General features: G+C 41.1%; 2 protein-coding genes across 5 annotated transcripts in view; one reads left to right on the top strand and one right to left on the bottom strand.

Moving 5' to 3' along the window:
- Positions 1-3,533, top strand: part of AGFG1 (ArfGAP with FG repeats 1) — a 36,000-nt gene extending 32,467 nt beyond the window's left edge. For 3 of the 4 annotated variants that reach the window (XM_063408320.1, XM_063408322.1, XM_063408323.1), the window contains 3 exons: positions 1,720-1,878; positions 2,456-2,547; positions 2,921-3,533. In XM_063408320.1, coding sequence (XP_063264390.1) covers positions 1,720-1,878; positions 2,456-2,547; positions 2,921-2,980 — 311 coding nt within the window. In that variant the 3' untranslated portion in view covers positions 2,981-3,533. The remainder of the gene's footprint in view (positions 1-1,719; positions 1,879-2,455; positions 2,548-2,920) is intronic. The other variant, XM_063408321.1, reaches the window with a different exon arrangement.
- On the bottom strand, positions 2,920-14,619 carry LOC134556100 (thiamine transporter 2-like). Its single transcript, XM_063408326.1, has 6 exons — positions 14,463-14,619; positions 12,546-12,702; positions 9,849-10,635; positions 7,727-7,919; positions 7,075-7,216; positions 2,920-6,322 (listed from the first exon to the last, which is right to left on the bottom strand). The coding sequence occupies exons 2-6, from the start codon at positions 12,693-12,695 to the stop codon at positions 6,200-6,202; spliced, it is 1,395 nt and encodes a 464-aa protein (XP_063264396.1). The 5' UTR covers positions 12,696-12,702; positions 14,463-14,619; the 3' UTR covers positions 2,920-6,199.
- Positions 14,620-14,644: the final 25 nt, after the last annotated feature.

A 14,644-nucleotide genomic window follows, 5' to 3' on the forward strand; every position in this document is an offset into this window, starting at 1 on the left:
GTTCAGTGTAGATGTAAACTTTCAGTGTAAGATGTAAACTTACGGCTTGTCTTTTTATGTGTTCTTCCTGCATGAACCTTGCTATTCAGTACACAGGAGATCTGTTTTGTGCAGCTTATTTCAGATGGTTTTCTAATACTAATCTATTGCTGGTCATGCTATTGATGAACTGTTTGGTACATATATGCATATCTCTTTCTCTCTATATATATAACTAATGACTGTTCAAGAGTGTATAAATGATTTGACATTGTCTGGTCTCTTTGTGGCTTCCATAAGGCCTCTCGGGAGCAATGCACTCTCACATATTTCCTCAGGCTCACTTTGGTAGGTGGCCACATTTGGTATCAAGTTTCTTGTGGCTAATTGTTCTTGCTTGTAAAAGCTTATTGACAGCTATCTGGTTCTCTGCACGAAGAATTGTGGAAGACTTCTTAAAAATGGAGTGGGTGTGGGTATTTGGCAACTGGGCAGAGGGAGAGAAGTGCATACGTAGACATCCTGTTGAGCAACCAAAACAAAACCATTATTGAGACCCTCCATGGTCACCACATATAGTGCTAATGAGTGGCTGTTGAAGTTTCTGCCAACAGTAGTTTGATGCCTTTTGGGATATCCCAAGTCCCCTGCTGATTTTGTTGTGCTTCTGTTTGCTGTTTTAGCCAAGTTTGCTGTCGAGTTTGCCCTGCTCACTGTAACTTGAGAACAGTGTTAGTACATTAGTTCTGCGTGCACTTGTCAACGGTTTGTCTGTATAATGTCTTGCCCTTGAATACTTTTGGGGTAAATATTTCAACTAATAATTAAGCTCTATTCAATAAATTTATTAGCTTTTTTAAACAGTTGAGCTTGCATAAGATGTAGCTTGTAACATTTCAAAAGAGAGGTCCTGTTTAACTGGCATAGGGTACCTGGTGTCTGTATTTGTACCAAAAATTTTCCTATACACTTCTCTTTTCAAGAATAACTCCCAAAAGACTGAATAATGGTTTTGTTACTATACTTTTGCACCTAATGTGCTCCTGTTTATTTGCTGAAGGCATGGGGAAATGCTTATGAGCTGTGTGTTCTTTACTTGAAATGTGCAGCAGAGAATCAGATGAAAAGTTTTGGCCTCTTTTTGTTTTAAGTTCTACCTCAACAGTAAGAGGGTTTGCAACAGGAACGTTGTGTGCAAATAATGTGCATGGTGAGAATTTCCTTAAAGACATTTAAGATGGGATAAAAAAAGGGGATGCATGTATCCCGTTGATTTGATTGGTTTGGGTTTTTTTTTATTATTTATAGCCTCCTGTAGTGCAGCGTGAAGTAGGAAAATCCTTTCATGCTTTTCTCAGAAGGAGAAAAACAGAGGGGCTTAGGCTGCCTGAACATGCTTGCTTCTTACGTGTACAGACTTACACCAGAAAAACTGGGCGGGAAATATATGATAGCACTGAGAACAAAAAAATAATTTCCTCTTCAGAAAGTATATCTGAATGTGCTGGATCTACCCAATTTTAAATAATGCCGTTCATTTTTAAAGTGTAAAAGCAAATTATGCACCCAGTTGGTGGTGATGAAAGGGAACAAATCAGTTCAGTGGCTGTAGAAGTTGAACCAAACTTTTGTCCAGTCACAGAGGACATTAGAAGACTTTTAACTTGGCTTTATAGTAATTTGTTTCATGAAAAAAGTGATTTCTTACAAATAATTGCATATTATGTTTTTGCCTACCAGCAGCAACATTTGGAACTGCATCCATGAGCATGCCTGCAGGATTTGGAACTCCTGCCTCGTACAGTCTTCCTACTAGTTATAGTGGCAACTTCCAGCAGCCCACGTTCCCAACCCAGGCAGCTTTCCCTCAACAGACTGCTTTTGCTCAGCAGCCAAATGGTAGGTCTGCATGTTTTAGATAACCTTGTCTGTCTATAAGTTGGCAATAATGGGTGGGTATTTATTTCTACATGAACTTAATAGTAGTGTTGATGAAGGGTTCCCACACTGTTTTGGCTCTGTATTGAGCCTCCTGACTTGGCTGTGTGCAATTGTGTAATGACCAAACTGAAATGTTACCAAAATCTCATGCTAAGATGGTAAGTGTTCCCAGCCTTAAAGGGATTTTAGGCAAGAAGGGCTGTTGTGGAATGTCTGCATCACATTATTACACTTTCTCTAACTTCATAGAACACAGGCAAGAGAAAATGGGAAAGTATTTTCTTCCTGAATTTATATATCATAATATTGAAAAAAGTATATAGAAATTGGAGATTGGTGAGTTATGAACAGTTGGAAACAAACAAAAAGCTCAGCCCCACAGTGTTTTACACTTACATTCCTGATCATGTTTAAGTAGAGTCAGTCTAGCTGATTCTGCAGTTCAAACTTACACTTAATTTTGGCTGGGAGCTGCAGCAGAGAATTCTTTGAACATTGTTTACTCGTATTAATATTTTTTACTTTTCTTTCCAAGGAGCAGGTTTTGCTACATTTGGACAAGCAAAGCCAGTAGTAACTCCTTTTGGACAAGTTGCAGCTGTTGGAGTATCTAGTAACCCTTTTATGGTGAGTTGTTGCACATCAATGACTTCTGTATGTCCAAAGAAGAATAGTCTGTAACACTTAATTTAGAGATACACACAGATTTGGGGGTTTTCTTGCTTTCAGTAAGGGAAGGCAGCACGTTACTCTCCTAACTGCAGCTCACTACTCTGATGATATGCTATTTGTAAGGATGTGCAGATCAAAGCAGAGGTAGTTTCATACATGTTCCCACAGTAGTGTAATTCCAGAGAAGCAGCAAAAAGCAGATTGCAATATGAAACAGAAGTATTCCCCAGCAGGTTATTTTTTTTAATATATTCTGCATTTATGAGTTACAATATGGGAAAAAAAATTTAAATACTTGCCTTATTTTTCTTTGTTCCTTTTCCCATAGGCTGGTGCACCAACAGGACAATTTCCAACAGGAAGCTCATCAACCAATCCTTTCTTATAGCCTTATAGACACTTTACCCAAAAGAACTCTTATGTGGTCACATAACATCTCTGCGCCTCTTGCACTGTTGTCTTGTTTCACTGATATTAGCTTTAAACACAAAAGAAGTCTTTAAGAAGTAAAAATAAAAGCCTGCATTGTGTACCTTTAAAAAACTTCAAAAAGAAAAAAACACCCGACACAAAAAAACAAGAAAACCACCCTCCCCCACCAGGTAATAACGTGCAAAACAGAGGGCTGTGGTAACATCCTTGAACCTGTGAAGTGGCAGGTGAAAAGTAGCGGTATCATGTGTATTAAGATTGGCTAATAAGTTATTGCAGATACCACACTCATTATGCTGCAGTACTGTACATATTTTTCTTAGAAAATAGCTATTTGTGCATATCAGTATTTGTAACTTTAACACATTGTTATGTGAAAAATGTTACTGGGGAATAGATCAGCCACTTTAAGGTGCTGTTGTATCTCTTGGAATGAATGAGCTGCATCATTTTAACCATTGGTATTGGAAGTCACGAAGTTAAATTGAAGGTTTGTTCATTTCTCAAAATGTTTTCTTTTCCTAAGAGCTCTTCTATTTATACATGCCTAAATCTCTAATGTTAGAGGGATACCTGTCTGCATAATAAAGCTGATCATGTTTTGCTACAGTTTGCAGGTGAAAAAATAAATATTAGAAAAAAAAATGTGTAGCATTATTCTGTGCAGTAACATTTACTGGATGAAAATGTACACAGATAAGGTGTCTAAAGCAATGTGTTTAAAGGTGAGTTAAGCTTAAAATTTTCACATGCCTCACTTGGATTTGTTTCTTTGTGTCCTTGTGATGAAGCTTGCTGTTCTAGCTCAAGTGAAGTGACCTGTCACAGAGGAGAGGTTTGGATAGAGTATCTGTCATGACACTGAAGCACTGTGAAGGGTAGTTAGTTATTGGAGAGAAGGTTTCAGCAAAGACACATTATTATGAATAACTAATGACAGGCTCTGAACAAGCAGTGTGGTCTGACAGAGTGTTAACAGCAGGCCAAGGGACCACAGATGTAGTAGCCCTCTCTTTATTAAAAGCTGATACATATCAGTAAGAGCTCCTGTGGAATATTAAATCTGGTGGGTTGGTTTTTTTTTTCTTTAATTTATAGAAATATTTCCTACCAGTCTAGAGTGAAATTTGTAAAAGGAAAAATGTGTGGATTGTCTTCCTCTGTTACAGTGATAAGGTTCAAGAAAAATATAACTGCATCAAGGTAGTTGGTGTTTTAAACAGAGATAATTTGGCTAAAGTTCAAGTGTAATACTGGAGCTAAGTAAATAATGTAAGTATATTGTGAATACATAAACTGCAAGGTTAAAGGTTTCTGACCAGCTGGAGGATAAAATTCTAACAGCTTTCAGGATACAAGGAATAAATTAATGTGAGATTGACTTTTTTAAAAAATGTGATGTGCAAGTCCATTTGAGATAAACACAAAAATTCTTCAAGGTAAGGCATTTCACTTGTAATTGATTTCCTGAATGTCAGATATGTTTTTCTAGGGCATCTGAAAAGTTTTATCTCTGCTTATAAAAACATTTATGTTAATGCTTTTGGCTGCTGTTGCCTGCCTATTGGGGTTGTAATTTCTTTTTGTTGTTTGGCTTTGTTTTTTAAACTTTAGAGATACCGAGCAGGAGATAGCTCATAAAACCTGTTTCCTGTAAGTTTTCTATACTTATATAGAATGGTTTTGTCCTGTTGGCATATTTAAAACAGACTTGAAGTCTCTTGTTTCTGATGGAGACTGCTGGACAGGGTGTGGTGTAAGTTCAGTTCCCAGCATTCTTTGGGGAATTCACTGAACAAATCCCCAGTAACTGGAGGTTTGCAGGGTATTAGTGACACCCTTACTCTCACCACTGTATTTTAGCACAGTGTAAATAGTTGTACCTCTTCCCTGTTCACCAACATTTTGGACTGTTTTGGATAGTAAGAGGTAAATGCAGTAGAGAGTGAGGAACTGCAAGGGTTCAGCAGGGCTTGTGGAATACTTAAAAATGCTTAGTGCAGAAAAGCAGACCAAACCAGGGAAATGTCTTGTCAATGAGCTGAAAAGTGTTATGAAAGGGCAACGATTCTGTGCCCTCTTCACTTATAGTGGTGTAAATTAGGCTTTCGGCAAGGGCTAATGAGATCTATAGAGACTGTTCTAATCCAAATATTGCTGCTGAGGTACTGAAACTGATTAAAGTATGCAAGGCCTGTAGTTTAGAATATGCTGTAGAAGTAGTGGAATACCTTATTTTTCATAACTGAGTTAACTGCATATAAATGATTTACAACTTTAACTATTCGTAAGCACCCCTTTTTAGTCCGTGTTCACTGATTTTGGGTTTGTCAGATTCCAGATAAGCTAAAGATCTTGTATTGTTTTGAGTCTTCTGTATATTGAGCATAAACTGACACCATAACTGTGTGTTGATTAGGTTTTAAAAATAGCTTTATTTACAAAATGAATTCTTCACCCCTGATTTTAAATGTTTTTATCATGGAACTCTCTGCAGTTGTTCCCACAGTTGTTTATGCAAATTGTGTAGTTGCCTAAAAGCTGTATTTTTATGCTTCAGCATCAAAACACTTAACTTGATAACTTTAGGCTCCTTATACAGAAATGAATATAGACACCTCCTAGATTAGATTTCAGTCCTAAAACACCAGCTGCTACAAGTGTAGGAAGATCCTATACTTGCAGGACCATCCTGAGTTCTGTAAGGCAGATGTGATGTCTGGTTGAAAAGGTGTTAAGTTTTCCAAAGGCCTGTCTGACAAATTCCAACAGTACATTGTCTGGTACAGGTGCCTTAGATTCCCTGGGTGTTTCTGGTGGTCTTCTGTCAGTAATTAAAGTGCCTCAAATTGCAATACTCAGTAAAAGGGAAAGTCCCAAGGTTTTTCTGTGAGTTCCACTGATGTGAAGTTCAGGCATCTGAATGTCCTCGTGCTCACTGGTCAGATCACTGAACTTGAATTAGAAGACTGAGGAATGTTTGTGTTAAACTGTTGGTGAAGAAAATGGACCAAATGCATCACCCTGTTGACAAAGCTCTCTGTGCAGTAGGCTCATAAACAGCCTGCTTCAGCCTGGACCAGTTTTACTTGATTGAACATTTTATTCTGATTTGTTGTCCAGATGATGGAGCCTTCTGCATTGTTGCTTGTAACCACTGCTCTTGTCTCAGTTGTTAAGGGGCAGTGCTTTCAGCAGCCACACTTGTATTTCTGCATTTGATTGAAATTATGGTGTACATGCTTCTGATGAGGAAAATTCCAGCTATGACTGTGAAGTAGCTGCCATAAATGAGAAACTGGGAAATGGAGGTGGAGAAGAAGGAAAGTTAACCAGCAAAAACAGTTTTTGATTCTAAGGGATGTCCCTCCACTGCTCCCCTCCCTGTCACCTGTGTTCAGAATGACCCAATATTGAGAGGAATCAAAAAGTCTGCTTGTCTTGACACTACAGAAATTCTGTGGTTCTAAGAGAGGGAGAGAGAGTGTTCTGTTATGTACTTCCCCACCTCAGTAGGGGAGGACAGCTGTCCTGCACTGTGTCTCTTCTCTGGAAACATAAAAAATTAGAGACTTAGACTCATTCAGTGTCTAAGTTTCAACTAATTTTAAAAAATTAAGGGGGAATTGCAATGAGTTAATTTTCAGAATTACAGTAACTTTAAAGATGCGTCCACTGTAACTATGTAACTTAGAATTACCCTAGTAATAGCCCCATAGATTGTCTTTCATCTGGCTTCCTGCTTCTGGTTAGGGTATTTTGACTATCAGCTTGTGAATAGTAAGCCTTTAACTTAAAGAATACCCACAGTAATACATGGTCGCCTTTCCCCTCTGTTCTGTGAACACAGAATGTTTTCCAGTCATCCCAGTACTGGGAGGCCTAGAGGACAAGCAGGTTGTAGTAGTTCAAGCCAGTTCACTTTAATTTAACTGTTTTCCAGGTGAGTAACTGTCCCAAGCTTGCACATTACTGCAGGCTGATCTTGGAGTAGAACCACCTGCTTTTGAAGGAGAGTAGGGAACTAAGCAGTGGGACTCAGAGGCTTACCTGAGTGCTGATATCCAGTCCCAGACCTCTTGAATCTACTACAACAACAGTTAAAATCGTCTGCATCACCAGTGCAACAAAGTTGTTGAAGCCAAATATCAAAGCATAACGCTCCATGCTGAGGTTGACTGCAATCTGAAACCTGACAAGGAATACACAGGTTCACAAAACAGGAGAGCAAGGATGGATGGATGCACTTCACTTATGGGAACAGATAATGTGCACCGGTACTCTTCAAAGGACAAGATCACTTCAGTCCTGGCTATTAAGCTTGAACAGCTTCATTTTTACTGAAATTCCCTGGGGTTTTTTCTGGCTTTATGACTTTTGTGCATCTTATTTACCCTTGGCTTGAGTGAATATTTTTGCTAAGTACTCATTGGAGTATATTCATTGGATCTCTGTGAGAATACTTGTACAATGATCATTGAACAGCCAAGTGCAGAAGCTAGCTTGTTCTGACTTGGAGTGTACTATGCTAATGGTTAGGTTATATAATTTTACCCAGTTTTATACAGGCTAGAAACAAATATGCTGCTGTCATAACCTATTTAAGTTTATATCTAGAGAAATGCCCAGTAAAATATTGATAAATACAAAAATTTGACAGATTTAAATCAGTATAGTTAGAACAGCTGCGTGGTGTACTTACGTTGCTATTGTTATAAGGAGCATGTAGCAAGCTTTAAATGCAAGGTAACCAGCATAACATGCCCAGATGTTGTCAGTGAAGTGCATAAGAAGCAGAGAACCAGCATCCAGTGCAGAGAAAATTGCCAAAGCCAGTTCTCCAGAGAGATCCCAGTTTACTTTGACGTATCCAACTGCCATGGATGTTGCTGAACCTGAAAGGTGGAAAGTAGTAGTTAAAATTTCAAAACATTATCATTGAGAGCCATTGCATAACTCATTGGATCATGCCAGGAGCTCTTCAGTCTTGGTCACAGTGGGCTTTGGTAATGGTGTGGATTATATTTCCTGTTAGGGATGTGGGAATCTTTGGTTAGTTTGCATGTTTTCGTCCTTAGACCCTTCACTGCCGTGCTCTGGGAAAGTGCCTCATGCCTAAAGCTGGAGGCAGCAGTGCACAATCTATTGTTGCTGTTTTTAGACAACTATGAGCAAAGAGAAGAACAATCCCACCAAGCATTTCTGACAATATATGTATAATGTGTTTAGTTTCTTCATGTGAAGTTCTTTATGGAAAGAAAATCTTTAGCACCTCATGCATGCTTTTTTTAATGGAAGTGTCTTTTCAGTTTCTGGTGAAAAGCCTTATGAACTGCATTTGTCAATGCCTTAATGGCCATGTAGCAAAACCCTTACTTGAGTCTATTTACAGTGTAGCAAACCCCATGTTCTCGGGCTGGCTAGCACAAAAACTGGACTTTGTTTGTATGTGTTCTTCCTCAGAATTCCAAAAATTGGAACAAACCAACCCCTTTGGTCCATCCCTACCGTGAGCAGTGGTTCCCAGTGCTGTGAGTGCCTTCTGTACTCTGAAATTGTGTCAAGTGCCAGAGGGCGTAAGTGCAAGAAAGCCTTTGGGAACAGTGCTCAGAGCAGTAGTCAGAAGTTCGGTAGTAGCTTCAGTAAAATGGGTTTTCATGCTCATTGCAGGGAGGAAGAGTACACTGACACTTCCCTGTAGAAGTGTGCGATACAGCTCCTGGAATATAGGGGGAGACAGCTATATAAATGTACAGCTCAAAAAGGAGGCTGTATTAGTGCTGCCCAGCTTAGTTTCACTTCCTTCTCCTTCCTCCACCATATCCTTCTCTTCTGTGGCTAAAGAGAAATGGAATTCAAGTGGACCAGGTAACTACTGAGAGGCAGAATGGCTGAGGTTGGAAAAGAGATGGAGATCCCATGGCCCTGCTAAAAGCTGAGTGAGCTAAAGGAAGTTGCTCAGAATGCTGTCTAGGTTTTGACTCCAGGAGTGAGAGTCCACACCTCTGGCCAACCTGCTCCTGTTTTAAATCACCCTTGGGATTAAAATGTTCTTCTGTGTTCAAGTGGAACTTCGCTTTATTTTGTCCTGTCACTGGGCTCCACTGGGAAGAGCCTGGTTCCATCCTCTTTACTCCTTCCCTTCCTCTATACACATTAATAAGATTCTTTGCTTTTCAAGGGTAATCAATTACTCAGCCTTGTCACATCACAGAAATGGTTTCACAAAATATTCTAAATTGGAAGGGACCCACAAGGATCATCAAGTCCAGCTCTGAAGTGAATGGCCCATGCAGGGTTGAGTACACAACCTTTGTTGTGGCAAACTTGCCAATCAGGATACAGATGCAGTCACAGAATATTTGTTGAGGAGCACTTAGACTGGAATGATTTTTAATCCAGTTTCTAAAAAGACAATTTCACAGCATGCTCTGAGTAGTATTTAGGGCAGTCTATTTGCTAACATGATCTTTTAATTCTTAAGCCAGCCAGCTTAAGGTGTATTTGAGGGAGGAATATGAAAGATACTGCACAGGGTTTTGGTGTGCTTACTTGGGGTTAAATACATGGTCTAAACAGAGCTGTAAACTTACAACTCCTAAAACAGAATGAGTCTCTAGGAATGAAAAGCTTATTTATATATGTTTTTAAAGACTGTTTTTGAAGATCCCACTCTGTAGAGGTTTATAGTATAATCATGCTTAGTGCAATGTTTCTCAGTCTGTTTACTTTAGTCCTCATAGGAGATGGAAGGGCACCAAACACGTTGCTGAAGAATCCCTCAGCACAGAGTGGATTACAAGTACCTGCTAATGATTGCTTACCCAGAAAAGTTGCTATTGCTTCCACAGCTCCGTTGTACACGGCCGAGCTGTGGGAGGGCGCTCGCAGGTCCCACAGCACCTGCACATAATTCACCACCTGGTTGAAGCCGGCCGTGGCCAGAGCCCACCACAGGGACCAGCAGAGGAGGCTGCGGGAGCCGTAGCAGTCCCTCAGGTCCCTGCCCAGCTGCAGCAGCACGCCCAGCACGGGGCCGTGGGGCCCGGCGCTCCCGGCCGGGGGCTGCGGGCTCGGGGCCCCGGCAGCAGCACCGGGGCTCGTCTCCTCCCGGCAGGGCCCTTGCGCAGGGCCCGGCAGGGGCTCGGCGGCCTCTCTCCTGTGGAAGAACATGCTCCGCTGGGGCGCGGGCAGGAACAGCGCGCACAGCAGCGCCAGCGACACGGAGGCCAAGGTGATGGCGTTGAGGTAGAAGTAGGAGACGCCTGCCAAGGACACCAGCAGCTGTCCCAGCACGGCGGCCACGGTGGCCGCCACCAGAGTGACGCTCCGGCAGTAGCTGGTGACCCGCTGGTAGTGCTGGCTGCTGACCACGCTGTAGATGTAGGCGTAATAGGCCACCTCGGTGGCTGTGACCATGCCGTAGAAGAACTCCACCAGCTGCATGGCCAGCACTCCGTGAGCAAAGAGCAGCAGGAGCCAGGTGACGATGAGGCTGACGCCCTGCAGGAGCAGCACGGGCTTGTAGCGCACATAGTCCGTGAGCAGGAACACCGGGACAAGGAGAGCAAGGTACGAGTATGTCCAAACGGGCAGGACCTGGTTGGTAACCTGGAACAGAATAAAAGAGGAAATATTAGACAAACAGCCCCAGCCCCTCAAATGTTTCCAATACCCTTTTTGATGGTTTTTTATGATTTTACTGCTGCAACCACATAATTGTGATGACTGGAAACACTGAATTGTGTGAAGAGTGCAGGCTTAAACTGCTTTAAGTTACAAGACTACACTATGTAAGGACCAAAGACAGTGATGCGATGCTCCACTAAAGAAACAGATAGATTGGCTTAAAAATTAATTCCAGTAAAGGCCTATGAAGAAGGCAGGTTTTGATGTGCAGCTGTTTAAAGCAATTGTAACTCTGTGTCAGAGGTAAGTCTGTCTAGTTTCAAATCCTATTCCCTACAGTAGCTGAAAGTGAAGGCCTTTTAACTTTTTATCTAAGTCATTGTATGCCTTTGGGGTCACCTCTTTCCCTTGTTAGGTATAGAAGTGGAAAAAAGCATGTGCCCCTTACAATGGGGAACTGGAACTGCACATAGTGTGTAGCTGCTACTAGGGTACTGCACCCTCTATAGCTTTTTTCCGATTTAAAGTGTAAGGAGTAAGGAAGTCTTTCAGTAAGTTTAAGTTGGACTTCAATGCATAGATGGCCTGAGAAGAAATTCTCTCTCTTTTTTCTGAAACAGTTCTAATTTGGGTTGGAAGGTGCTGTTTCTGCTTGTCACTAAAGCTCTGTGCTTGCCTGGGCAGTTTGGGCACATCTGGGGAAGGTATCCCTCTTTTAGATGCACATCACAAAGCGACCTTTTTCTGTAACTCCAAGTTGCCTGTTTTGGGGAGGTCTTGCCCAGTAATTGGGCCTGCTGAGGTGTCCATTCCTGATCTCTGCTTAACCAATTAAACTAGAAAGGAATTGTATCAAATGCTGGAGAAATACTTTTCACTTCTGAACAGGTACTGGAGTGAGTTGCATGGTGAGCAGCAGGTTCACTGTATCTTTCTGTGTGACTTCTTTTGTTTCTCTGAACTTAGAATTACCTCATGGAATTAACTCACTGGAGGTGAGTGTGGCTGAAAGAGACAATATCTGTACTATGCTTGGTTTTGAGTTAAGGATTCTTGCTGAAATCAGAATTAAGGCATTCTATGATGCTATCTGTGTGATCTATATAAGAAATAATGTTTTCCTTTGTGGTTAAAAAAATAATAATAAAAGGGGGGAGAAAAAGACTCCCTGACAACCTAAACCACAAATGCCTTTTTTTAGCAGAAACCTTGGGTTCACAGTGTGCTGGTAGATTCTGTCTTAAGATTTGGTACTGCACATCAGGAATGACTGTTCTTCATATTAGCTGTATGTGGGTGTAGCAAGCCTGTGTTTTCTAATTATACCGTTAGCTCTGTGTTCAGAGCTCTGTGTCAGCCACGTGTTCACCATTTCTCCTTTTGTTGGGAGGTGTACTCCTGAAGCAGCCAGTGCTGAGCACAGGAGCAGTGCAAGGAAACTTGGAGTGCATGCTTTTGTCAAAAAAACCCTGTTTTTCTGAATGTGAACCTAACCTCAACAGGTTAAGGAATACATGAAATATAGGGAATGTAGGAAATAAACTTGACAGCTCATAAGGAGAAGGCTGCTTAGCTTTCTTACGTTTTGAAATCAATGCTGTCAGTGTAATCAATTCCATGGTAAGTATAAATGGATGTCTCCTCTGGGGTGGACAGAGGAACTAGCAGACGTGATTTTGCCAAAGATATCAACCACCAAAGGGGTTTCAAAGTCCTAAGAATGTAGGGACTTTAAAGTTCAGACCTCTTGCCAAAGAGGTGAATCTTTACTCTTTTCCAGAAGCATCTTAAATACAGGTCTCTAGATAAAATATTCACACTTCATCTTCTCTTCAGTTACTGCCCTGCGGCCTAATGCTTTTTAGTTACTGGTTAAGAGAATAGTTATGTACCTCTTCAATCGTTAGATTTTTATCTGGTCCCGTTAGATAGGGGGTGAGAAAAGATTCTGATGGCCTCATTGTGGTGAAAAATCCATTTGCACAGATGATCACTGTGGGATAAATCCAGCTGTGGCTTACAGCTCCCTTCCAGCAATCCATAGTCTACCTAGATGAAAAAAAAGATGGCAAAGGAAGAATAGATGTTCTTCAGAGTTGATAAAAATTCATTTTCAAGTTTACTTTTTAACTAAACCTACACTCACTCCCCTGAAGCCATAACCACCAGTGAGGGCTGTGGTGGTGGCATCCAGTGCAACTGGACTTTGGGGGACAGGTGGCAGTGTGACACCCAAGGTTGCCCGCAGAGGTGACTCAGTTGTCTGGCTGGTGTGCAGATGAACCAAACCACTGATCTCAGCTCTCCTGCACTGAGCTGCACGCCTGGATCTCATTTTAGGCAGGGACACCTCTTGCACTTAGACTCCTGAGGCTGAGATTCTTTACTGCAACACATTCTTGGTCAGTGACTAACATTATGCTCAGCCTTGAAACCTTGACTAAGCTCTTATAAAGGACTTATTGCACATATTGTGTCATCCTTTAGAGGGAAGCAGTTGACCAAATCTGGGACTAGGAGTGGGTGTAAGCTGCCCCCAGGCTCCTTTCTGAGAGGAGTTTAAAGCCCAATGACTTAGCAGGAGGGTCTCTCTGACAGTTTTACCCAGTTCTGTCATCTCTGCACTAAGTCAAGCACACATTTGTGTTGAGTCTTGTTAAACCACTGTCACATTTACCACTGAACTTTGTTACATGGATAAATGGCATTGTTGCTTCTGTCTTGGGAGTGAAGTTTGTGGTTCTAGCTGTGTCACGTGCCTGAGCCAGTGTTCCCTCACTGAACCTGCCTGCATCACAAGCAGGCTTGTAAATGAGCAACTGGGATCAAGGACCATGGGCCCTGGTAAAGTCTCTTTGGTCTGTCAAAGGTTGTTTGTAGTGACATGCTTAGGGCTGAGCTGTAGCAGAAGAATAAAGTTCCATTACAGTCTCATTTCTGAAGAAATGAGTGGTGAACTGTGAGATTACAGCTCATTCTGTGTGCTCAAGGTGCTTTTCTTCTGCAGTCTGAGTACCCAGTGACACAATGACAGTGCAAGAGTTCTTGATGGCAGTAAAAGCCATCAGGCAACTCAACCCATTGCAACCTCAGTTTCTTCAAAATGCTTTAACATTCACCATGTTTCTTGCACTCCAGTCACTGGAGAGGGTAAAGAAAGTTGAAGAAACTAGTGGTACCTAGTGGTACCCACTCAGACTTAGGAGAGCGATTGATTTCACTTTTGAAAGTGATGACCAAAAGGAAAAGGAGGCTTGTTTCTTCAGTGTAGTTGGCAGCAAAAAGAAGTATAAAGAGATTTGATTTTTTAAGTTTATTTTGTTTTGTGTTAAAGAGTCAGTTGCTCTGAAAACAAGTAAAACAGTGTTTTCAATCATAAGCAAATGAAAGCAAAGCACTAGCTGATATTTAATCATGCTGCTACAAGAAGCAATTGTTGAATTCCACTCTGTGGCAGGCAATTTTGAAACAGTGCATCTACTTGCACTATAAGATGGTATTCATTAAAACTTGGTATAAATCATATTTTATAAAGACAACATTTCTGTGACCTCAGAGGAATTCTAGAGAAAGCAGCCCTAACCTTGTAACTTGATTTATATAATTGCCTCTGTCATCTTTTTCTTATAAATAATTGTAAATAAAATAGAGTCTCTAGTATGCTTAACTCAAGACCTTATTAGAAATGTGTTAAAAATATAAAAATTAAGCCCTGGGCTGATCAGTAACATCTGCATAAATCTTGTATCACCTCCAAATGCACTGAGCAAGTGAGTAGCTCCCAAATAACTCCGAAAGTGATGAATTACCTGTCAAGGCTCTGGCTGTGGTGCATTTCCTGTGGATTAAGGTCCAGTTCTTCCTAGGGTGACTTTGTCTTGCAGAGAAGTCAGAAACCACCCTTTAGGGCTGGTGGTAGTCAGAAATTTCTGTAATCTTTTTTCCAAGAAGTTCTTTCTAAGCATGATAAAATGTTATCAGAATTTAAATA

Source organism: Prinia subflava, chromosome 11, assembly GCF_021018805.1.
Source record: "Prinia subflava isolate CZ2003 ecotype Zambia chromosome 11, Cam_Psub_1.2, whole genome shotgun sequence".
Lineage (NCBI taxonomy): Eukaryota > Metazoa > Chordata > Aves > Passeriformes > Cisticolidae > Prinia > Prinia subflava.